The sequence below is a fragment of the Erpetoichthys calabaricus genome, chromosome 9 (genome assembly GCF_900747795.2).
Source record: "Erpetoichthys calabaricus chromosome 9, fErpCal1.3, whole genome shotgun sequence".
Classification (NCBI taxonomy): Eukaryota; Metazoa; Chordata; class Cladistia; order Polypteriformes; family Polypteridae; genus Erpetoichthys; species Erpetoichthys calabaricus.
The window spans coordinates 142,079,392-142,105,981 of record NC_041402.2 but is presented as its reverse complement, the minus strand read 5'-3'; the positions used below and the strand labels follow the sequence as shown (position 1 = coordinate 142,105,981).

Here is a 26,590-nt window from a genome sequence, read left to right as displayed (position 1 = left end):
ACAACCTTCCTGTACTCTGACTCATCTCTCTTATTAATGCAGCCTATGATGGACACGTCATCTGAAAATTTCTGTGGATGGAAAGCGCTGGTATTGTGCTAGAAATCTGTTGTGTAGAGGGGGAACAGAAAGGGAGATGTGACAGTTCCCTGAGATGGTCCATGATTACACACCAACATTTCTAACACACAGTCCCTCAGCCTCACAAACTGCTGTCTGTTAGTTAGGTAGTCCATGATCCAGGAGATTGTAAGGACATCAAGATTCAAAGCCCTGAGCTTTTCATCCAGTCAATGATGCAGAATGGTGCTAAAAGCACTGAAAAGTCAAAGAACATTATCCTGACTGAGGTGCTGGCTTTGCCTAAGTAGGAGAAGGCTCTGTGGAGCATGTAGATGAGTGCATCTTCCACACCTATATGTGTCTGATAGGCAAAGTGCAGAGGATCCAGATGTTCTGAAACCAGGGGTTGTACCTGTTTTAGGACTGGCCTCCCAAAGTTCTTCATGATGTATGAAGTAAGAGCAACTGGTCTGAGGTCCTTGGTATCACTTTAATGACCTTTCTTTGGCACTGGGGCCACACAGGATGTTTTTCACAGCTGGAATCTTCTGCAAATTCAGGGAAAGGAAGAACAGGTGTTGTAGGATCCTGTAAAGCTGGTTGGCAAATGTTTTTGCCACCCTTTACTTTGCAGAACTAAAATTGTCGTGGAAAGTCATTAACCAGTTATTTACTTTGACACAATGTGCAATTCTTAGTCGTGTAATATGAAATCAGACAAGATCAATTATAACTGTCAACATGTTTGACATCCCCTAGGACTAGAAGTTGTGTAATGTGACATCAGCTTTAGGTAAAGTGGTAACTAAGCATGAGATGCAGCGGGCTGATATACAGAGAAGGTTCCTTTTATATGCCTGATGCTACAATTTCATAGGCTTTGCCCTACCCTTCTACAAGTTATAAAATGATTATATGGATTTATTTGCATGTAATTAGTTTTTTATGTAAGGTTACTTGCATACCATTACACTCTTTTAACAAGAGATTTTTGTCTGGAATTGGTAATTTGGGACTTTCGCTCACTTAGTCTTGGTAATTGAGAGCACAGTGTGAAACTTCAAGTTTCTCACTTTTCCTGCCAGCAAGAGCTCCTTGTCATCTGCACACAGCTGGAACAAGAAAGGCTCTCTCTTGGGGGGACAACTTTAGTTGGCCAGGTTGCTAAGGCAACAAACTCCATTTGCATTCCTGCTGTGTACCTTGACAACCATTGCCGTTATTGATAGGATCCATCTCTAGACAGCACAGTCATTTTAGCTATTTGCACAAAATCTGCCAGCCTGAGCCCTGCTTGACTCTACCCTAGAGATCTGTAATCTGGACAGTATGTGTGAATGTATCTTTCCTTGTATAGTGGGATTAAAAGTCTTAGCTGCTGAAGCATTCTTATGTTCTGGGAAAAGTAAAGTACTTATATGTCTATATTTATAGTGTGCATATATTACAAAGCTTATTAAATGAAAAGAACAATTGGTAATTGGTTATTTAAGTGACAAATTTAAAGGTATCATGGATGGTAAGGTGGTTATCACACACATTTCCAGAGTCTGTGTTAATGTCTTACTCATAACTCTGTGTGTGTGTGTTGACTTTCTAGCTACTTACTGTATCTTTTTAATTATCTGGTACTCTGGAATCTTTACAGTTTTTTTTTTGTTTTTTTTTTTTTTATGATTTTTACTGGTAACTTAGCCTAGTATGAGTAAATGTGCCTGTGATAGACTATCTGAAATATCCGGGGATGAGCTCTAGAAAGTGGATAAATGTGTGAATTAAAAAAAAAAGGAATATTAAATCAGCTTTACTGTTTTTCAGTAGCCTGGCTTTGCTGGCTACAATTAGATAGATAGATAGATACTTTATTAATCCCAAGGGGAAATTCACATACTCCAGCAGCAGCATACTGATACAAAAACAATATTAAATTAAAGAGTAATAAAAATGCAGGTAAAAACAGACAATAACTTTGAATAATGTTAACGTTTACCCCCCAGGGTGGAATTGAAGAGTCGCATAGTTTGGGGGAGGAACGATCTCCTCAGTCTGTCAGTGGAGCAGGACAGTGACAGCAGTCTGTCGCTGAAGCTGCTCCTCTGTCTGGAGATGACACTGTTTAGTGGATGCAGTGGATTCTCCATAATTGATAGGAGCCTGCTGAGCGCCCATTGCTCTGCCACGGATGTCAAACTGTCCAGCTCCATGCCTACAATAGAGACTGCTTTCCTCACCAGTTTGTCCAGGCATGAGGTGTCCTTCTGCTTAATGCTGCCTCCCCAGCACACCACCGCATAGAAGAGGGCACTCACCACAACCATCTGATAGAACATATGCAGCATCTTATTGCAGATGTTGAAGGACGCCAGTCTTCCAAGGAAGTACAGCCGGCTCTGTCCTCTCTTGCACAGAGAATCAGTATTCAGAGCTGCTGAAAAGGCTGCCACTCTCGGCGGAGCCGGAGTCATCAATTATGTAGTGTGGCAAAACGGTATACTGTGGACTATTCCCTGAACCAAAAAAGACACCAGGCCAATGCAGTCTCAAAAAATGTTAATCTGTTGTACATAAATAAACAAGAAAGTAAAATAAAGGATCAATGTACAACTGTACTGAATTCACTCAATGCAGTTATATAATCAGGTTAAGGTGAATACCTGGTTTCTTAAAAATCCATATTTACATGGGCAAGTAATCGTCTGGAGATCTCCTTTGGCCAAACACTCCAGCGTCATTAAACTGCTCAAAAAAGAGTTAAATGTCATCATCAGCCACTGTGAATCCCAAAATAAGTATGACTCCTGTGGTAATTTTTCTGTGTTTTATAAATATGTTTAGTCAAATTGACACTTTATTTATAGGTTTCTATTACCAGATTGCCCACGGCTCAGTCTTACTTGCTTGGCTATGCGATTGAGTCGTGCAAAGGACCCGGTATATGTGCTTCTTGCCTTACACCCAGTGCAGCTGGAATAATAATAATGCAGGTATTTTTACTTCAATAAGATAATTATTGCGTTAGGTTACTTTAAAAAGTAATCGGACTATGTAACACTCGTTACTTTTAACATGTTACCCAACTTGTCTTGAGATTATGTTGCTGAGCACAGCAGCATAAATTTAGCTTTTTCTGAAATATTGAGACAGATTATTTTAGCCAAGCGAAGGAGTAAAGCAAACATTTGCCTGTGAAAATGTATTTTGTGGATGCTGCTATCCATGGCAACTGGAAAATGTGTGCACAGCAAATACATGCGCAGACTAACAGAGTGCATCTGACATGGGCAAACTGCAAAATCCTTAACAATAACCCAGTTAAGGGTTAACATGGCGAAATAATCAGATTATTCAACGAGAAATCAACCTCTGTTGAGTACTGTAGTTTTCTCAAAGGCCAATAACCGATTTCTCTAACCAGAATACAGGTTTACATGGCGTTTTAGAAATCATGTTTTTGTGAATATTGTGTTATTGAAGTGCATATACTGTAAACATGCTAAATGAGATGTTAGAAAATTTTACGAGAGAAGACTGGGAGAAAGGATGGATGTCAGCAGATGAACAAATTGTCAAAACCAGAGATCAAAAGAGAAATTGCAACCAGAAATTCTTAATCAGAAATCCAACTATAAGTTCAGACCCAAAGTCACTCCCAAAAAATTCTCAAAATAAAGCAAGTAAATCCATCCATCCATCCATCCATCCTCTTCCGCTTATACGAGGTCGGGTCGCGGGGGCAGCAGCTTGAGCAGAAATGCCCAGACTTCCCTCGCCCCGGCCACTTCTTCTAGCTCTTCCGGGGGAATCCCAAGGCGTTCCCAGGCCAGCTGGGAGACATAGTCCCTCCAGCATGTCCTGGGTCTTCCCCGGGGCCTCCTCCTGGTTAGACATGCCCGGAACACCTCACCAGGGAGGCGTCCAGGAGGCATCCTGATCAGATGCCCGAGCCACCTCATCTGACTCCTCTCCTCTACTCTGAGCCCCTCCCTGATGATTGAGCTTCTCACCCTATCTTTAACGGAGAGCCCAGACACCCTGCGGAGGAAACTCATTTCAGCCGCTTGTATTCGCGATCTTGTTCTTTCGGTCACTACCCATAGCTCATGACCATAGGTGAGGATAGGAACATAGATCGACTGGTAAATTGAGAGCTTTGCCTTATGGCTCAGCTCCTTTTTCACCACGACAGACCGATGCAGAGCCCGCATCACTGCGGACACCGCACCGATCCGCCTGTCAATCTCACGCTCCATTCTTCCCTCACTCGTGAACAAGACCCCGAGATACTTGAACTCCTCCACTTGGGGCAGGATCTCGCTCCCAACCCTGAGAGGGCACGGATTTGGAGGTGCTGATTCCCATCCCAGCCGCTTCACACTCAGCTGCGAACCGATCCAGAGAGAGCTGAAGATCACGGCCTGATGAAGCAAACAGGACAACATCATCTGCAAAAAGCAGTTACCCAATCCTGAGTCCACCAAGCCGGACCCCCTCAACACCCTGGCTGCGCCTAGAAATTCTGTCCATAAAAGTTATGAACAGAATCGGTGACAAAGGGCAGCCCTGGCGGAGTCCAACTCTCACTGGAAACGGGTTCAACTTACTGCCGGCAATGTGGACCAAGCTCTGACACTGATCGTACAGGGACCGAACAGCTCTTATCAGGGGGTCCGGTACCCCATACTCTCGGAGCACCTCCCACAGGATTCCCCGAGGAACACGGTCGAACGCCTTTTCCAAGTCCACAAAACACATGTAGACTGGTTGGGCGAACTCCCATGCACCCTCCAGGACCCTGCTAAGGGTGTAGAGCTGGTCCACTGTTCCGCGACCAGGACGAAAACCACACTGTTCCTCCTTAATCCAAGGTTCGACAATCCGACGGACCCTCCTCTCCAGAACCCCCAAATAGACTTTTCCAGGGAGGCTGAGGAGTGTGATCCCTCTGTAGTTGGAACACACCCTCCGGTCCCCCTTCTTAAAGAGGGGGACCACCACCCCAGTCTGCCAATCCAGAGGCACTGTCCCTGATGTCCATGCGATGTTGCAGAGACGTGTCAACCAAGACATCCCTACAACATCCAGAGCCTTGAGGAACCCCGGGCGTATCTCATCCACCCCCGGGGCCCTGCCACCAAGGAGTTTTTTGACCATCTCGGTGACCTCAGTCCCAGAGATGGGGGAGCCCACCTTCGAGTCCCCAGGCTCTGCTTCCTCATTGGAAGGCATGTTAGTGGGATTGAGGAGGTCTTCGAAGTACTCCCCCCACCGACCCACAACGTCCCGAGTCGAGGTCAGCAGCACACCATCCCCACCATACACAGTGTTGACACTGCACTGCTTCCCCCTCCTGAGACGCCGGACGGTGGACCAGAATCTCCTCGAAGCCGTCCGAAAGTCGTTCTCCATGGCCTCCCCAAACTCCTCCCATGCCCGAGTTTTTGCCTCAGCAACCACCGAAGCCGCATTCCACTTGGCCTGCCGGTACCTATCAGCTGCCTCCAGAGTCCCACAAGACAAAAGGGACCGGTAGGACTCCTTCTTCAGCTTGACGGCATCCTTCATCGCTGGTGTCCACCAACGGGTTCGGGGATTGCCACCACAACAGGCACCGACTACCTTACGGCCACAGCTCCGGACAACCGCCTCAACAATAGAGGCATGGAACATGGCCCATTCGGACTCAATGTTCCCCACCTCCCTCGGGACATGGTCGAAGTTCTGCCGGAGGTGGGAGTTGAAGCTACTTCTGACAGGGGGCTCTGCCAGACGTTCCCAGCAGACCCTCACAACACATTTGGGCCTACCAGGCCTGACCGGCATCCTCCCCCACCATCGGAGCCAACTCACCACCAGGTGGCGATCAGTTGACAGCTCCGCCCCTCTCTTCACCCGAGTGTCCAAGACATGTGGCCGCAAGTCCGACGACATGACCACAAAGTCAATCATCGAACTGAGGCCTAGGGTGTCCTGGTGCCAAGTGCACATATGAACACCCCTATGCTTGAACATGGTGTTCATTATGGACAATCCGTGACGAGCACAGAAGTCCAATAACAAAACACCACTCGGGTTCAGATCAGGGGGGCCATTCCTCCCAGTCACGCCCTTCCAGGTCTCACTGTCATTGCCCACGTGAGCTCTGAAGTCTCCCAGCAGTACGAGGGAGTCCCCAGAAGGTGTGCCCTCCAGCACCCCCTCCAGGGACTCCAAAAAGGGTGGGTACTCCGAACTGCTGTTCGGTGCATACGCACAAACAACAGTTAGGACCCGTCCCCCCACCCGAAGGCGGAGGGAGGCTACCCTCTCGTCCACCGGGGTAAACCCCAATGTACAGGCTCCAAGTCGGGGGCAATAAGTATGCCCACACCCGCTCGGCGCCTCTCACCGGGGGCAACTCCAGAGTGGTAGAGAGTCCAGCCCCTCTCAAGGAGATTGGTTCCAGAGTCCAAGCTGTGCGTCGAGGTGAGCCCGACTATATCTAGCCGGAACCTCTCGACCTCACGCACTAGCTCAGGCTCCTTCCCCTTCAGAGAGGTGACATTCCACGTCCCAAGAGCCAGCTTCTGTAGCCGAGGATCAGACCGCCAAGGTCCCCGCCTTCGGCCACTACCCAACTCACACTGCACCTGACCTCCTTGGCCCCTCCCATAGGTGGTGAGCCCATGGGAAGGGGGACCCACGTTGCCTCTTCGGGCTGTGCCTGGCCGAGCCCAGCCACCAGGCACTCGCCATTGAGCCCCACCTCCAGGCCTGGCTCCAGAGGGGGGCCCCGGTGACCCGCGTCTGGGCAAGGGAAAACGCTGTCCAAATTTTGTATTCATCATGGAGGTTTTGTTGAACCGCACTTTGTTTCATCCCTCACCTAGGACCAGTTTGCCTTGGGTGGCCCTACCAGGGGCATAAATCCCAGGACAACAGAGCTCGTAGGATCATTGGGACACGCAAACCCCTCCACCACGATAAGGTGGCGGTTCGAGGAGGGGAGCATGTAAATCACAAAGAATTAATCTAATCTCAGATAAATTTGAAACTGTACAAGTAGACTTTTATGAAGTTGAGCCAAATATGCCACGCAAACATAAAAACATCACAGGAAAACGTAAAATAATTTGAACTACCTAAAAACAAAATATGTTGGAAGAAATTATAACAGAAGTGAATTCTGCATCCCAAAAAAATCCAAATAAAATGAAAACACAATTAAATTTGCAATGCCAATATGTCAAAGAAATTAAATGCAAATCATAACATGAGGGAACCTTAACTATTGTGGTGAGGTAATGTAGTGGCCTGGGGAATTATTACTCTTGCTGAATTCATCCCCAGGTGATGACCTCTTGGTGTGGCAAAGGGTTTCCTGTTCAGAACGTTGACTGCCTCACAGTTCCAGTTATCATCTGTCTCTTTGGTACAGTGGTATGACCGTGCGGATCGGCTCTATATGTGCCTGTTGTGCCCAGGAGCCTCTTGAACCTTCCTGAGTGCCGTTAATCTTTTATTATCAACATAATTTTTTATGTAAATCCTCTGCAGTACATGTTTGATGGTTTACCATAAGTGGTTATTCAGTTTAAACAATGAATTTGATGGTACTAGTGACAAGAGGTTACTATATACTATTTTTGGGAAGACTACCCCTGGGCTGAGCAAACTGAGGCTGTGTTCATGAAACAAAACACTTAAACCAATCATTAATGTGAAATATATTGTTTAATTGATTTCATATTGCATGGCAGTAATGTATTGCTCTGTGTAGTTATGAACTGTCCAGCTCTTCACTCCATGTGAAAGATGACTACTGGAGGAAAAAAGACAAAACATTTTTGCACAAATTCCTCTGCTTGCTCTTCCACAAAATGATGGTAACTAAACAGGCTGTAACAAGCAAAAGGACAGAACAGTGTAATCAAAAAATCACAGGCAGCACCATTGTGGGGAGGAATCCAGCAAGCACCAAGGTACTAGAAAATTGCAGAACTTGGAATAAACTGAAAAAAATCCTGAAATTTAACATTGTTGAACTGACCCTGGTAACTTTTCTAAATATAGACACATCTCTTGTGATGATGTTGCTGGGGTTTTGATTTACTTAAAAAACTGATGCCTTTTTGGCAGATCTCTGTGCTTAGCTCTATAATACCCCTAGGGCAACTGTTAGATGACTGGGCAGTCTTTTCAGTTTCACCAATTCATATTCTGCCAGCAGACTTGCAACAAAATCCTGATTCAATTCTCAGAAATAAGGCTTTTTTGCCCAGAGTGCCAGCTTAGTATATTTGGACCCTACCCTATTAAAGGTCTCAGACCTTTGTAATGCAAAGTCTATTTTGCCCAAAAAAAACTTGTGATGTTTTTATAATGTATTCATTCATTTTCTTTTTCAAGTACAGGGTATCATAAAAGACTTTATATGTGGTATATATCTGTTGTCATGCTTCATGTGCAAGGACAAGATTTTTGCAAGGTTAAAATGTCTTCCAACCTACTGAAATTTATAAAAGCCGTTAATCTTAAAAAATCGAATGTCAATTTGCAGTGCAATGATTATCCATCAGAATGTGCTCCTTAATCTCAAACACTTAGAAACCTTGTATTTGCTTGTTTTCATTTTTAATGCACACCTATAGTGAGGAGAAAATAAGAGGATAAATACAAAAGTGGGAACTTTGAGTGTCTTGAGTCTTGAGTGTCTCATGTAGGACACTGTAGGGTCCATTATTGTATACTAAAGCACAAATAGACATATTGGTGAGTTGAATTTTGGAGGAGAATGAAGAGGGCAAAACATGATTTATAGAATTTGGACAAATGTGAATGACACCTAACCATGTCCTTTTCTTTCATCTTTCAGTTCATTAGCTAAAATGAGTCAATACAGGTACAGGTTTGATGAATTTGTGAATTTCCCATTGGGATTAATAAAGTATCTATCTATCTATCTATCTATCTATCTATCTAACAGGATGACTGAGCCACTACATCGGGCTTTCCTTGTTCTAGAACCAACCTACAAACTTAACAGTCTGTTTCTTTAAAGTCACTGTGCTGAAACATCCACTCAATGAGGATGACCACTGTTCAGTAACAGTTTCTTTACTTCCACCCTTTTATAAAGCCATTGTTATAGAGAACTATAACTGACTAATATACGTTTAATCCATTCTCAGGCACTGTTTTAATAGAAAATCATTATTTTATCACCTAACATGGGGCTTCTTGATGGCTTCTTGTTAATGAATTTGACAGACCCCATTTTTTAGCCAGTGTGATGCATGTTTTGATTACTGAGCCACCAGTGTTAGAATGGGAATTAAAACACACTCTGATATAGCTTTTGTACCCCTTTCCTAAATTATACATTTTGTAACTTTATATCTGACTTTCTTAGAACGTTCTTTAGTCTTCATTTACAGCCGTTCTTCAGGCTCAGTGTTAATATTAACGTCTAAACAAAAGAAGGATTTTTTTTTATCCATAAAATGTGATAGAGAGATCAGTGGCGCACAGGCAAAAGTCAGTGGTTTGTCCTTGTTAGGGCAATTAGAGCTACCAGAACATATAGGTCTCATAATTATGCAAGTTGTATTTTAATTTGCTTAGGGTTTCTGCTAAAATTACTTCTTTTTTTGTTTACTGTATACTATGTCTTCATGATCATATGGATTTGTAATAAAATATAGAATGGAATAAAATATATCAAATGTCATCTCTAATCCAGCAACATTTAAACTCTTTTAAATGGTATAGATATTTATATGTATATCCAGAATTTTTAAATCATAAATAGCAAATGTCTGTAACCCAAACAGTTTTTATTTGTTTATTGGATTTCCAAGATGCTCGTTTTTGTTCTTACAATGGCTAAAAATGTCAGATTTTCTCATCAGTAGCACTGTACTGTTGAAAAGTACATTTATGAAAAAAACTTTTTGTGTAAAAAGACATTGCTTGTCAGGACAAGTTTATCATTTTTTTTCTTTAACTGGTTTTCTCTCTTATTCTGAAAAGGTGAAAAGGTTGGTTTTCAAAACAGAAAATAAGAAACAAATGTCTAGTGTATAACCCAACATGCTTATTATTTGTATCTAATTTATGCACTGAAAGATACATGAATGGAGGTTAAAAAAAAAATTGAAAATGTATGTGTTTTCTATTCCCTTAGCAAATTTGGGGTCATGGGGGTAAAAGGTTAAAGGGTGCTAGAAGATCACAGTACAACAAACTTACAATGGGCCAATTTAAAGTGCAGTCTACTCAGCACCTGTCTTTGTGATATAGGAAGATAACTGAGCTACCTTGGGAAAAATCAGTGCTAATTCAGGGATAGCATAGGCAGTTCCATGGATGAGATATGAACCCAGGATTTTGAACTGTGAGGCAGCTGTCCTAACCACTATGACATAATGCAGCCCAGTTTGTTACTTTCTACATTTTAAAATGTGCAACACAGAAAGTATGGTTTAATTTTCATTTAATTGAATAATTTATGACAAAAAATTAACCCACATGTTTAAAAAAAGTGAGATTCTCCATCATAACTGCTAATAATAATAATATAAGTAAGTAATAATTCTGAGGTAAACATAATCCGTTAAGAACCGAACCACTGGCTATGGAAAATCACATGAAAAATAATCTTAGGAACCAGTGAGTATCAGACAATGGCAAGTATAACTGATCTCACAGCCCCTACTTGGTCATTTTACAGTGTACTAAAGTGCAGTCTTATGTCAGTGGTTTTGGTGAAATAAGATGATGAAATAATGCCTTGTCTGTCATTGGTTTCTGACTTTCACCTGAAGCTGTCAGAAGGGGCACTAAGTCTCCATCATCCTGAAGGTGAATTCTGACGATACAGTAAATGGAAGAAAGAGTGGATTTTGGATGATGCTTCCTTATTAAAACATAATGTAAGGGAAAATCAATGCAAAATCACTTTGGTTTGAGCTAGTAAATATTAACTTATAAAGTCAGAATATAAACCAGTGCCTTTTAATTGTACTGTACAGTACTACAGTAGTAGTACAGTAAATAATAAAGAGTTGTTTGGTAGCATAATCAAGTCAGTTTCAAATGAATAACAGTTCTGAAACTAGGAAAAGGGTAGTATTCTGCCTGAAAGCCCGAAATTTGCATCTGAAGGAATGTTATTCTGGGTCATAGCCAATGTCAAAACACCAGTCTGGAATGCATCATTATTGTTAAGAAAGAAGAATGAACCACCCCATCCAAATAGTTTGCAGTGTAGTTCTTAATTGCTTGTAGAGATTTCAAGAAGGCTTTGGGTGGCATTTAAATCTGTCTTTTTGCTTCATGAGCAAATGTAGAGTTTGCCATTTTGTTATTTAGTCCAAAACTTTGCCTGCAGCTACATGCTAGCAAACTGATTTCTTCAAATGCAGTCTAGATGGCAACATTCACACCCCCCACAATCTTTCATGAGAATCAGACAGTCCCCCTTCCCTGCAGCAGTGCCTAGCGGGACTGTCTGCAGCACCCTGATTGACGTCAGCCAGTGCCAGCTCAACTCTCAGCTGCTCAGTGCTGATAAATGGTGTTGGTAATTGAATTAGAAAGTGCTCCAAGCTGGCATCTAATTATATCGCTGTGGCAGCTGCTTTGTCAGGGCCCACTTCATTACCAAGTGGCGGAGTGTGCATTGTGGATTAATATTGCTGTCTGTTAAGGTGCATAACCACAAATGGATTATAGTGAAGATACTTAAATTGCTGCTGATTCCAGAAGACATGTGTGGTGGGGTGACACAACTGAAATTTTTTTTTTTTAATTTTTTAATTATGTTTTCATCTAACATAATGTATACATTATGTTGTTCTTATTATTATTATTATTATTGCTTTATTATTTTGCTAGCTAACATAATTTTTAGGGTTAAAATAAAAACAATATGTCAAGGAAACCATCAGAACTGTGTGAATACAAATATTGTTACTTTTCTTATTTGACTGGTGCTGGTTTGCTTATTTTAAAGAGAGCTCTGCCTGTTCCACAGCTAGCTTTCTTATAATGTTGGCAGTGGGTTTAATAAGTGTTTCACTTATTTCTATTTATATATTTTTCACTTAATGCTAGTTTCAGCATACAATTGTAATTAACAGAATGCTTATAACTACACTGCCATTTTGCCAGTAAATCCTTCTGGCAGATATTTAGTAGGCCTCAGGAGTCTAGTGTAAAACTGAAGTTAAAGACATCTATCACTCCAGTACTAAATCCTTGAATGTAAGAAAACAAGGCCAGAACCCAGAAAATTACCATAAATATGTGAGATTCTGATGATAAAATATCCCTAAAAATAATTAAGTATAAGGATGTGGAGTCTGTTGCAGCAAATATTTCATTACAGACACATATTTTATGCTTTTTTGCTCTACATTCCTATATTCTGTTGCTCGGTTATCATCACAAAATACCTTTTTAAGATCAATAGAAAGAGAATAATTTACAAATCTCATTGAGCATAGGGTTATTAATATGAATTTTAAAAAATATATTGTGCATTCACTCTTACCATTTTTTTTATTTCTTTACTGTCATGCAGTTTGTGGTTTTTCTGTCTTGTCTCTTTGGTGATTCAAAATCCATTTTCATATACCAGGGTTGTAGAGGGCTGGAATATGTGCCAGCAAAATTGAATGGAAGACTGAAACTAACCCTCCATAGGATGCCAAACACACGCACACACATTCATCCACACTTACTAACACCAGGTAATTTAAAGTCACTAATTAAGTCAGCTTGTATGTCTGAGAATAAGGAATCCAAACAAAAACCTGTGCACACATTAAACAGAATGGATATTCGACACAAGGTGTAATTCATGTGCACATTTTTGGAGATGTCAGACATCAGTGCTGCCAGCTGTGCCTAATTTACTATCCTTGTCCACAAATTCCCACTTTATTTCTCCTTTTCTCACTGTGTGGTTATGGTGGGTATGTTGGAGCTTGGAAGTCCAGGGTGTATAACTGTAGAGCCTTGTACTTTTCTGGAGTACTAGTTATTTGTAGCTACATTTGATTGTTCTAGTTGAAAATAATTTACACAGCAAATGTTTAATATCATAAACTTTTTTCCTTAGTATATATTTTTAGAATGTGGTTTGAATAAGGTAGGCACAAATTTAAAACAATAGATCATAGGAGAGATTTACAGCACATGTCAGTGGAATGTAAAGTTGTGTTTTATGTCCCCTTTCCTCAGTAGACAAAGTGCCTGTTTATTTTTGTTGCAGCTAAGCATTTAATCTCTATGTAGTAACTACATAATCTCTACGTAGTTAAAGTAACAGTTTACTTGTAGGTCATGTACATTAACTTTGATTATCCTCATGTATTAAACAAGCAGCAGGATGGTAAACTGTTTTTGAGCTCAACAAAATACAACTTCATTCTAGAGAACACGATGATGGCTGCTCAGTTTGACTGAGAACATCTCTCTATTATAAAAAAAAATCCTGGAGAGAAACAGTAGGGTATCGAGACGTGATCTTCACGTTAAGATTATGGAAGACAGTTAAAAGGTCCACGAGGACCTTAAGAGACATTGTGCCAAGAGATTGACCCAGGACCGTCTCGCAACGACGTAGAACATGAGATTCTTGCAAGACACACCCTACTTACAGTCAATATCAAATAAGATAACGGGGCAGGAAAACATTCAGTCTTGTGAAGGATTTGAGCACACACAGATCCAGGGTCTCGGCGCATATAATGCGTATAAGGACAATACATTATAAATGAAACGTTGACGACTAAGCGAAGAAGAAAGCAGCATGGAGAAAAGAGACTCAAAAGCATTGGAGGGAAAAAAGAGCAAAAAAGAAAAAATAATCTAGGTGCAAATTCAGAAAATAAGGACAGTAATTATCAGCCCGTAACAAGTGGAATTGAAACAAAGCATGTCCAATCGGGCTCAGAATTAAAAGACAGAGTAAAAGAAAAAGTAGAACTTCATAAACACGTTCACAAACATTGGCACTATAAATATGCAGAGCAGATTATAAGAGCAGTGGATTTCAAAAGGCTCAAAATTAAAAAAGTATGCGCGATACAAATGTGGAGAAATTTAAAGAATATGAAAGTAGGAAAATTAGAAAGTATAAAAAAAAGAAAGTAAAGATCGCAGTAGCGCAAAGAAATGGAAATTATTACTCGAAAAAGGGAAAATAATCACCACGGACCAGGTATCATTGAAAAAAAAGCAGGACAAAGCGAGGTCAGAAATAAAAGACAGTACAACAACAACAAAAACAACATTTATTTATATAGCACATTTGCATACAAAAAAGTAGCTCAAAGTGCTTTACATAATGAAGAAAAGAAAAATAAAAGACAAAGTAAGAAATTAAAATAAGACAGCATTAGTTAACATAGAATAAGAGTAAGGTCCGATGGCCAGGGAGGACATAAAAAAACAAAAAAAAAAACTCCAGACGGCTGGAGAAAAAAATAAAATCTGCAGGGGTTCCAGGCCACGAGACCGCCCAGTCCCCTCTGGGCATTCTACCTAACAAAAATGAAATAGACCTCTTTGTATTTAAGGTTCTCACGGAAGGACTTGATGATGATAGTCATGCAGACTTCTGGCTTTTAATCCATCAATGTTGGAACATCACAGTGCTTTGAGTAGATGGTGGTGGCGTAAGCCGCCATCACAAAGAAACTGGAAAAAGAAACAGAAGAGAGAGTAGGGGTTAGTACGGATTTTAGAGCCACCATGAATAGTTATTGTAATGAATTAGATATACCGAGTATCAGGATTAAATTAAAGTGAAGTTATGAGAAAGCCATGTTAAAATAATGTGTTTTTAGCGTTTTTTTAAAATGCTCCACTGTATTAGCTTGGCGAATTCCTATTGGCAGGCTAATCAAGATTTTTGGTGCATAACAGCAGAAGGCCGCCTCACCACTTCTTTTAAGTTTTGCTCTTGGAATTCTAAGCAGACACTCATTTGAAGATCTAAGGTTACGATTTGGAATATAAGGTGTCAGACATTCCGATATATAAGATGGAGCGAGATTATTTAAGGCTTTATAAACCATAAGCAGAATTTTAAAGTCAATCCTAAATGACACAGGTAACCAGTGTAGTGACATCAAAACTGGAGAAATGTGCTCGGATTTTCTTTTCCTAGTTAGGAATTTTAGCAGCTGCATTCTGCACTAGTTGCAAACGATTTATGTCTTTTTTGGGTAGTCCTGAGAGGAGTGTGTTACAGTAATCTAGTCGACTGAAAACAAATACATGAACTAATTTTTCAGCATCTTTCAATGATATAAGAGGTCTAAATTTTGCTATGTTTCTTAAGTGAAAAAATGCTGTCCTAGTGGTCTGATGAATATGCGATTTAAAATTCAGATTACAGTCAACAGTTACCCCTAAGCTTTTTACCTCCATCTTGACTTTTAATCCTAATGCATCCAGTTTGTTTCTAATAGCCTCATTGTATCCATTATTGCCAATCACTAAAATTTCAGTTTTCTCTTTATTTAGCTTTAGAAAATTACTATTCATCCATTCAGAAATACAAGTAAGACATTGTGTTAGTGAATCAAGAGAATTGGGGTCATCAGGTGCTATTGATAAATACAGCTGTGTGTCATCAGCATAGCTGTGGTAGCTCACGTTGTGCCCTGAGATAATCTGACCTAACGGAAGCATGTAGATTGAGAAAGGTAGCGGACCCAGAATAGAGCCTTGTGGAACACCATATAGGATATCATGTGCCTTTGAGTTGTAATTACCACAACTAACAAAGAATTTTCTCCCTACCAAGTAGGATTCAAACCAATTTAAGACACTGCCAGAGAGGCCCACCCATTGACTAAGGCGATTTCTAAGAATATTGTGATCAATGGTGTCCAATGCGGCACTCAGATCTAGAAGGATGAGAACAGATAAATGGCCTCTGTCTGCATTTACCCACAAGTCATTTACTACTTTAATGAGTGCAGTTTCTGTGCTGTGATTTGTTCTAAAACCTGACTGAAATTTATCAAGAATAGCATGTTTATTGAGGTGGTCATTTAACTGCATAATGACTGCCTTCTCTAGAATTTTACTTAAGAAAGGCAGGTTAGAGATGGGTCTAAAATTTTCAAGAGCAGAGGGGTCAAGATTATTCTTCTTCAGCAGGGGTTTAACTACAGCAGTCTTAAGACAGTCTGGGAAGACCCCCGTATCTAATGACGAATTTACTATGTCAAGAATATTATCAATTAGCACGCCCAATACTTCTTTGAAAAAACGTTTTGGTATTGGGTCAAGGACGCAGGTGGAGGGTTTCAGTTGAGAAATTATTTTATGCAAATCAGGTAAATCTATCCTGTTGAAAGAATTTAATTTGTTTGTAACGGAGTACTGGGGTTTAAGAGGATCCTCAGTGTTGGGGAGATATACTATGTTATTTCTAATATCAGTAATTTTTTGATTGAAAAATACAGCAATAGCCTCACAGGTTTTACTAGAAGTACTTTGGAGGCATTCCTATGAGTTCCCTGGGTTTAGCAGACGATCGATCGTCGAGAATAAGACTCTGGGATTACTAGCATTGTTATTTATAATCTTAGAGAAATAGCAGCGCCTCTCAAGACAGACTGTGTTATTGTAATCTGTTATTTTAACCTTTAATATTTCATAGTGGATAGTTAGTTTAGTTTTCCTCCATTTACACTCAGCTCTACGGCATATTCTCTTTAGATCAGACACTTTTTGGGTCTTCCATGGTATAACAATGCTAGAAGATTTTTTAACTGTCTTTTCAGGTGCAACTGTGTCAACAGCAGCTCTCACTTTAGTATTAAATCTTTCCACCTTGCTATTTACATTATCCTCGCTATTATAGTTGGCACTATAAATGGACTGATTGCTTAGAATGTTTGTAAGTTTTAAAGCTGCTGATGAGTCAAAGAAGCGTTTTTTAACAATATGCTTCTCATGAATGTTTTCTATCAATATTTCTACATTAAATAATAGAAAATGGTCTGATAGACCAATATCAATGACCTGTCTTACATCAACTTTTAGTCCTTTAGTAATTACTAAGTCTAACGTATGAGCTGCTTTATGTGTAGGCTGATTAACGAGCTGTCTCAAATCAAAAGAGTCCAGGAGGTTCATGAATTCTTTTACTTTTGGTCACACTGATTATCCATATGAAAGTTAAAGTCGCCGACTATTAAAAGTGTGTCATAGTTGGTAATTAAATTGACACCAAGTCAGAGAATTCCTCAAAGAAAGATGCGTTAAATTTAGGAGGTCTATACACGGATAATACTAGAACGTGAGACTCTCCATGAGTAACAACGGCGAGATACTCAAAGGACTTGAATTTACCAAAACTGACATCTTTACACTTTAACCGGCTTGAGTAAATGTTTGCCAAGCCGTCACCTATTTTTCCTTGGCGATCCACACGAGTAAAACTGTAATCCGGAGGCGCAGATTCGATTAAAACAGCCGCGCCATCTGAGCCAAGCCACGTTTCACTTAGTGCAATAAAATCAATTTTCTATCACTAATAAGATCATTGATAAAAAACGTCTTGTTAGTTAAAACTCTAACATTTAATAGTGCTATATTTAATGTTTCGGAGGAACTGAGATGAATACTATGCGCGTTATTGATATTTTTGTTAGCGCCGCTCTGTGTGTATATTTTATTTAATCTATAGTCTGTTTTTATAGTTTTAATACATTGTTCATCTAAAGTAGTAATTGTAATTAAATTATTGGTGTTTATGCTGTATTGCCTAGATTTTCTACGTGCATTGAGATTGGTTACTGGGGTATTAATGTTGTGCACTTTTACGGAAGATTTTGTTAAGCAATTATCATGTCCTAGCACAGCAGTAGCATTACGGAAGGGGTTAAGAGTAGAAACAGATAGTCAAGATAAACGAATTACCTTAGCAATGTTTTCGGAGAGGACCCGGGCGCCGAATCTATTCGGATGCAGGCCATCCCGCTTGAAGAAACTTGGTCATTCCTAAAAGAGGTCCCAGTTGTCGATGAACCTGACGTCTTGGTTCTCGCAGAAGCCTTTCAGCCAGTTGTTTAATCCTAGCAGACGACTGTAGTATTCATTTGATCGTCTGACTAGAGGTAGTGGACCCGAAATGAAGATCTTTGCCGATGGGGTCCTCTTCTTCGTGTCTTTAATTAGTGCTGCGAAGTCAGCCTTGAGAATTTCCGACTGTCGGTGACTTACATCGTTCACGCCGGCATGTAACACAATGAATCCAACTGCCCTCTTCTTGTGCTTCTCGTAGATTGTCGGCGCACGTCTCATCACATCTCGGACACGAGCACCGGGAAAACAAGAAACAAAAGATTTCCCGATTAGGGCATGCGATATTGAGGTTTCTAACAATCGAATCACCTACCACTATTACATCACCCGGGGTTGAAGGCAAACTGGGGACGCGGAGAGGGTCGAACCGGTTCTGGGTCGAGATGCTCGCCTGTGCCGATGGAGGTGTTCTAGCCTTGAACCCCCACCTGCATAGCTGAAACACACCGAGGTCTTCGTTGGTGTCGTCGTCATCGTCGCTCCTACAAGGCGCGTGGGTGAAGCTTACTTGAGTGGCACAACGCGGGGTTGATGTTACATCGATTTCCAATGGCGAGGATGGTTTATCTAGCAGCCGAGCCTTCAAATCCCTAAGGTACCTTCATCTGGACAGGAGTTTCTGAATCTGTTTGTCGAGTGCCTGGAGTTCTTCTACGACGATGGTAACGCGATTCAACTCACTGTCGGCTCTGGTCCTTCAAAGACCAAGTAGAAAACAAAGTAAAACGTCATAAAGAGGTTACAAAACAAAGGGGCCAAACACATGTAGAGCAGGTTAGAGATAATGAAAACTGGAATTCAAAAGACTCAAAAAAAAAAAAAAACGTATGTGCAAAACACATGCAGAGCAAGATACAGAATATGAAAGCAGAAAAAAAGACTGTCAAAAAAGAAAGTAAAAAAAGTGCAAAAAAAGAGAAATTATTACTCGGAGAAATAACTAAAAGGTGAATAGAGATCGAATATATGGACACAGATGTCAGAAGTATGTAAATATTGAAAGGCTTTGAAGTTTAAGTCAGAGAATTTCAAAAACGTGTTTTACCTCACATGCATTTATTGGTTACTTTGCAAAAAAAAATTATTAACTGCTGATGATGTAGATCGCTTTGTCTGTGCTGAAATTCCAAAAAGAGAAACCTATCCTGAATTGTGGTGCAAAGTCATTAAACACATGTTTCACTGACCTCATTTAAAAGATTCAGCATATTGGGACTCGAAAGATTCCAAATATTGTTTTTACATAAGTTCTGAAATAAAAGTGAAACTAATGAAATAGCAACAATTCAAAGAAAAAAAAATCTTAAAGTGTGTACCTGGAAAACCAAACCACGGGGGTTGGTGAGCGAAGTGAGCAGGGGGCAAAGTCCCCTAGTTTCACTGAAAAAAATGTTATACAACCGCTTGAGAGCACAGAGGTGAACTTCTGCCATCTGTGTACTTTGAGCAAAGTGTCTTTTATATCCTACATTCCCAATCAGTTCAAACTATTACACATATATCTTTAGTAACTAATACAGACAGAATATGGTGGCATTTGTCATATAGTTCCTGTCATGCTTAAATGAAGTGGACAAAGGTTAGTGTATTATTTGCATATGTAGGTTTACATCTACCATTAGCAGAATTAATGGTGTTGATCTACCAATGATTTCATACCTGTGTAACCATGGCTATTTATGTAGAACAGCTCATATTGTGCTGGTTATTGAGCATCATTACACAGCTATTCAAATTCCTTAAAAAACTGAAGAAATTCAGTCCATTCAAACTCTCACAGTGTAGTACTCTTTCTTCATTTCCATGTCACGCTCACACTACTTGCATTTATGTTTTTTTCGTGCTAAGGTTAGAAAATAGCGAGATTGGTCTGCTGCAGTTTGCAGTTTGACGTTCCATTGCTAGATATTACCTTTTTTATATAATTTTAATTGATTTTATTGAAATCACACAACATTCCATACAAATAGATCAATTTTACAAGAATAGGATTGAAAAACAAATCAACCCTCACCCCTGGCTTGATATCACCTTTAAGCTTTCTGTTACTTTAAGCATGAACTCATTGTTAAGTGCTTCATGCAAAAATGAAGAAGGAAGACTTAACCTTGTATTAAATAATGATTGAAGAAGGTTGCCACAAGAAAGACAACCAAATGGAGCAGTTAAGGTGAAAGATCAACTTTGCTTAATGGCTTTACCAGAATCAAGTACTCCTACTCTTAGGTATAAAAGTAAAAGCATTTTATTAATTTTTCTAATTTAGGAAACTCCTTCACCAGGAGTATGGAGAGCTTGCAAGCTACTCTAACTCAGTAGGAGCTACCAGGAGATGGTGTTCAGGTAGAGACCGAAGTGCGTTTTGGAAATGCTAGACAAAAATGAACTTGTAGAATGATATCAATCTGACAGAGATATAATAATATTTGTACCAAATTTTGTGTGTTATATGATTCCTTCATCAATGTAGAGAAGCCATGCACTGTTCACCAAAATGAAAGTGTTGTATATGTTACATGATTTTGGTATGTCACAACCAACCATTTCTTGAATTTCGCACCAGACTTGCAACATGTAAGGTAATACACACATTCATCCGTTTTCCCCACCACTCATCGATGTAAGCAAGCTGCATTCATACCAATCAGTTACACTTTACAAGCCTGCAAGGATCAGCAATTCAGGAGGTGACTACCGGGGCATTGGATACATAGAATCTCGCAGAGGATAGTAGGGAATCATGGAGGAAGCACAGCATGGCACTGCACAGTGGAAGACAATCTAGAATACTGGGAGAGTGAACATGACTTCAGAAACAGTGTCGTGGCTAGTTTCAGTATAACTGTTATTTTACAAAGCTTTTCCAATGTCCACAACAGTGGGAATGTGATTCTTCTGAAAGTACCAGTTTGGATCATTCATTGTTAAACAAATATGCTCATTATCTGGCTTTACTCTGATTTGAGGTGTGTAGCTTTCCAACTCTGTTCCTAATGTTGATCTCCATCTTGTTCTCCATTGGTTCTCCATCTTGTTCTTGTTGTTGTGAAGTCGCAATAGTTACGTGCAGCTAAGTACAATATCTTATGTTTTCATTCTTCCTCTTGTTCTTTTAAGATTATTATTTATTATTATCTTTGTAGTGAAGCCATAGCATTAGTTTCAGAAAACTACTAAAGCATCATGATTTACAAGGAAACAGCACAACGTCACCATGAATATCTCTTTGTGGCTCGGGGTGCTGTAAAATCGTGACGTCATTCATTCTCAAATGTGAATTTCTACTCCTAGCTAGGTGTCAGTGTAGATTGCTTCATAAAATCTTCTCATGTCCTAATCTGAAGTAGGACCAATTCATATCATAAATGTTTAGTGTAATTTGTAGGGGTAATTTTAATGTTCTTGATAAATACGGGTCCCTAGAGTTTGAAATGTAAATGGTTGGATGAAATCTGGGTGAATAATTTCTTGCATATAAATATAGTATCATTATTTTTTTAATGATAATATTATTTTATATCATGTTAATGTCATTTTTTAAATTCCATTCCCCATTTTATTAATTTTCTTCACTGACTTTTTCTTCTGGCTGATTATTTGTAGGGAGTCTTTCTTTGAGCTGCAGTGAGTACTAAGGAAAAGAAAGATATCCCATTGTTATGCACACTCGGCCAACATAAAGAAGTAAATTATAATTGCCACCTAAACAAACAATATGTCTTTGAACTGCAGAATGAAAATTTTGCATTTCCACAAAGGAAGTGTCCTGGCCAGGAATCAGATTGCAGCAGCTTGCCTCCATACCAGAGTTAACTACTCCATCTTGTCTTGTCCAAATATCATGTGTTCGCTATAGTTTTCTTGACTGACTGGTGGTGTAAGGGATTGTCCGATGTTTCTCAGAATCCTTATGCTTGTGACAGATTTTGTGAGACTTTCCAATTATTCTACATCCTGAAGAGTGGTAGTTAGACTGGCTATACTGTAAACCTCTCCATTTGTGATTTATTGTATGTATTCTATAGCTGCTGTCCTTTTCAGGGTGTATTTTTTCACTTGTGTTCATTAGGTCAGCAGTGAATTAAAATAAACAGACTGAATGATTTTGTAACAATTGTATGTTAGTGTATGTTTAATGTGAAGGTTTTAAATAAGAAAATCATCTAACCTGTAGAACAGATGCACAAATAACAGCAATAAGTGTAACAGCAGTTTCTAAGAATGGCAATAATGGAACTAGGATTGAAGATCAAAAATCAACTTTGAAGCTGGATGTTGAGTTGGAAATGTATTGGGTTTGTAATGACAAGCTATGCTCAATTACAAAAGCTTCAGTTTTTTTCAGTTAATTAAATTCAGAACCTATCTGTATTTCTCACAATTGGAATAGCCAAACCTTGTATTCAGTGCATCCTTCCACCTTAAATTCTATTTACATTGAAATAACATTGAGATATGTTCATTCTTATGTTTCAGATCTTCAAAGCTTTTCCGGGCCTTCTTTGTTCCTTTTCTATCAGAGCAGCACACCAAATATGTGAAGTATGTCATTCTGAAGTCCAAGAGAACAAAACAGAGCCGAAAGAAGCCCTAAAGCCATCATGTATGTGATCTCCTGCACCCGGTTACCTCTCTTTGCCCTAAAACAAGGAAATGTGGTTGCATCCGCAACAATCGCCTTGAGAGAGCCATGGAATCAGTGCTATTAGGAGAAGTACTTAAAAAAGAGAGGAAGCAAGAAATTAGACTTTTTTCCCCTGTGTAGTCTTAACTATGGTTTAAAAATGAATAAAAAATCTTACAAAAAATCCTCTTCATTGCCACACTATGGCTCATGGATCACGTGCTGGTGGCAGCCTGGGCCTCTGCTTTCTCTAATATTGGTGTTCCTACGTCTGAGAGTGGTGGACCTTATGATGATTTGGAAATGTTGCACAATAGAGGTCGTAAGCTTTGAGCTGTTTTGCCCTTTCGTCTACTTCATTCTGTCGTTTCTCTCCTCAGCACCTTTCTAATAAGTCACTGTATACACCTCTAACTAGTGTTGTCTGGATACTTTTGTCAATCTGGTCTTGAGTAACTTTTCTTCTTATTTCAAAACTAAAGTATTTTTCAGCAAACTGCTTTTCAGAGATGAAGATGTCTATCTCCATAAGAATTTTGGGCAAGATCTTGGTGAAGAAAAGTCTAATGTAACAGTATTTGCAAATTTTTACAGAAGAAGCTTACAGACCCTACTGTAAGTTAAGTTTTTAATGATTTTGAAAATGAAGAAAGGGTCTGAAGGGGTTCAAACAGCTGGGTCACTATCTGTGTTAAGTTTGTATATTCCTACCGTGTAAGTCCCACCTAAGATTGGTTCTTGATCTGAGACAGATGCTGCCATACACTCTTGGTCTCAGCAGTCTTGTAGTGGAATAAGGTGCTTTCAGAAAATGAAGGGACAGATGAATGGAGAGGAGGGGAGGATGTGATTAGCATGGCGATGCATTGATCGCAGCTGTAGGGCCCCTTTGTTCAGCTATGCCACTACCTGGTTGGCATTTGCAGGCTGTCCTTTTGCCTGGGGTTTTCCTTTAATTTCCCTCATAAATGTCAAAGAAATTATGGTTAAATGGGTGTCTCTAAGGCTGTGTCCACAGTACTGCATTTTCACACTGTGTAAAGAAGTTTTAAATGCAAATGATCTTCATCTGCACCAGGGTTTTCATATCATTTACAAAAGTATCTCTACTCACACTAAAACATCCAAAAATACATATAACAAGGCCATTTCCCTACACTGGGCATGTGCACATCACCGGAAAAAGGAACAGGATTTGTCCTCCATGCTAGACATTCACTTGCAGATTGTGTTTTCACATGGAGAGCAACAATGGCCAATGCAAAAAAAACAACACGTTGTTTTTTTAAACTGAGGTAGAATTGTTATTGAGAGTTATTCATGAGTATAAGACAAGCAGACTGGCTCAGAAAATGTAATGAGCATAAACCAGTCAGAATATCATTAGTCTCTGAATTTTCAAAACTCTTTGTTTTCACCTATCCACACTACAGTGCTGTTTCTGTGTTTTCCGAAATACACAGCACTGAAGAGCATTTTCAAAAGTCTCCATTTTCAGGGGTTAAAACACTGGGGTAGTGTGGATGAAAGGTGAAAACGGAGACTAATGTCAGTATTTTTAAGCAAAAACATTGCAGTATGGGTGCAGCAATAGCCTGGTATTTCATCCAGGGCTGATTCATTACTTGTCCCTAGTGTAGTCAAAACAGGCTCTGTCTACATGTGATTGAATTGGAAGACGCCAGCTCAAAAAATTAATTGACGAAAGGTTTAATATACAAGGCAAACTGTTATCAAGACAGTGAATTATTGAATAAAGAGTATAAAGAGTCTCCAGTCCTAAAACTTAAATTCCAGCACCTTCTTCCATCAGTTTTTTGATCTTTGAGAACATTAATTTCTTCTCAGCACAGCTCATTGTTATCACTCAGCGAGTCCAATGTCCCCAAAAGTACAAGTGAGACAACATAAAGAGTTATATTAAAGCCAGGCAACAAAGAGGTTGAAATGAAAAGCAACAGTTGCAGTGATACTCCAGGCCTGTGTTTATTGTTAATGGCTTGGAGGTAAGGGTTTTCTAGCTCTCTATAAATTAAATAGTTGTCTGTCTTAAAATATTGTTGGATTGGTTACTTGGGCCAATGAATAAAACAGATATTTCCAAAACATAAAGTCCAATAAGGTTTAATCTTTGAATTACAATCTGTAATTGCCTTACATTGTGTTTTAAGTGTAACGCCTCCCTTTTTTTTTACATGTTGTGTACCTTTTGTATGAAAATGTAATTCTGTATATCATATCTTCATAATGTGGCCGCAGGTTTACAAGGCTCTATAAACGTGCCTACTAGGTTAAAGGCAACAGTATGTCGCAAGTCTTTCTGTTTGTGGTTACGCAGACATTGTCACCTTTGGCAATGTCTGCAATGAAGAGGGGGGTGTTTCAAGACTCATCTGGTGAATGCAAGTGTGTAATGGTAGGATTTTTAAATTATTACATTTTGTGGTATATGACTGGAACTGTGAGTAAAATAATATGAAGCTGTTAAGTGCAGTATCTGGAAACAGTGACAAACAGGAAATGTTAGCAGTACTGTTGAGATGATTTCAAGTCATAAATTAAAGATTATTGTGAATGATTCAAGATTCTTTTCCTTTATTCTGACCTGAGACTGAAGGTATCATTGTCCATCGGAACCCTTTCCTAGACGTTTCAAAGGTCATTCAATGTTTAATCTGTGAAAATGTGACCCTCATGAAAACTGATCAGCAGTTAAAATGTGTCTTTTCTGAAACTCGATCCAACCATTTACAATTGTGCATCTTCTGGAAGGTAGACGAAATTGAAGGAAACAATTTTAAAACACTAGGAGAATGTTCAAATTCCACATAGCACAATCCAATTTTGATCCCTGCTACAAAAAAACAATTTTCCTTTTTCTCATCTTTATAGTTCATTTATATTTTTCAGAATTGTCTAGTTCACCATAATAATATTTATAATTACATGGTACAAAGCATGACAAATTTAAAAACATAAAAAAATAGAAAGCATAGCAAAACAGTTTATAGAAATGATTTAGCAAACCTGAGTTTTAAGACTTTTCTGAGGAAGGGCATTCCACATGTTTGGAGTTGAGAGACAGAACGCTCTATCACCTACTGTACTCTTCCTGATCCTAGGAATGATAAGTAGAGGACCAACTTCAGATGATCAGAGTTGGCGGGCAGGAACATACAGGTTTAGGAGGTCAGAGAGTTGAGATGGAGCTTGGTCGTTTCAGGCTTTGTAAGTTAACAGATGCATTTTGTAGTGAATATGAGAGTCTGGTGCAAATGTTTTCCCTCAAAGTTGCTGTAATATGTTCCCAGGGCTTGGTGTAAGTGAGAATCCTAGCAGCAGAGCTCAGGACATACTTCAGCTTGTTTGAAACAGACTTTGGAAGACGAAAAAAATAAGGTATTACAGTAGTCTAGCCTAGATGTAATGAAAGCATGGGCTAACCACTCCGCATCTGCCAAGTTCAAAGTTGGGATAAATTTCCTAAATGATAAAAGGAAGTGTTACAAAGTTATTAACGTGTGGAACAGAGTGAAGGATCAACTGTTAACACCCAGACTTCTAAGTACACCTAATGTCTGAACAGGGATTCCATCAACTAATAATCCTATATATAAAGCTCAAAATCCGTGTTTTTGAGTGGGTATATATAATTATATATGTCTGGTATACAAATCCACTCCGTTGGATCAGTCTCTACTAAAATTTGCACATCTCCCTCCTTTGATTAGGGCAAGACCCAAAACTTTGACCTTTGGGATTTTTTTCCCTTTTTACTAGAGTTTTAAAGACCAGAGCAGACAACTAAAC

At 39.6% G+C, this 26,590-nt stretch overlaps 1 protein-coding gene across 2 annotated transcripts in view; it reads left to right on the top strand.

The window, feature by feature from the left end:
* The window catches only part of alg9 (ALG9 alpha-1,2-mannosyltransferase), a 204,893-nt gene extending 180,207 nt beyond the window's left edge, over positions 1-24,686 (top strand). For both annotated transcript variants that reach the window (XM_051932271.1, XM_028810266.2), the window contains one exon: positions 22,633-24,686. In XM_051932271.1, the coding sequence (XP_051788231.1) occupies positions 22,633-22,750 (118 nt within the window). In that variant the 3' untranslated portion in view covers positions 22,751-24,686. The remainder of the gene's footprint in view (positions 1-22,632) is intronic.
* The last annotated feature ends 1,904 nt before the right edge of the window (positions 24,687-26,590 follow it).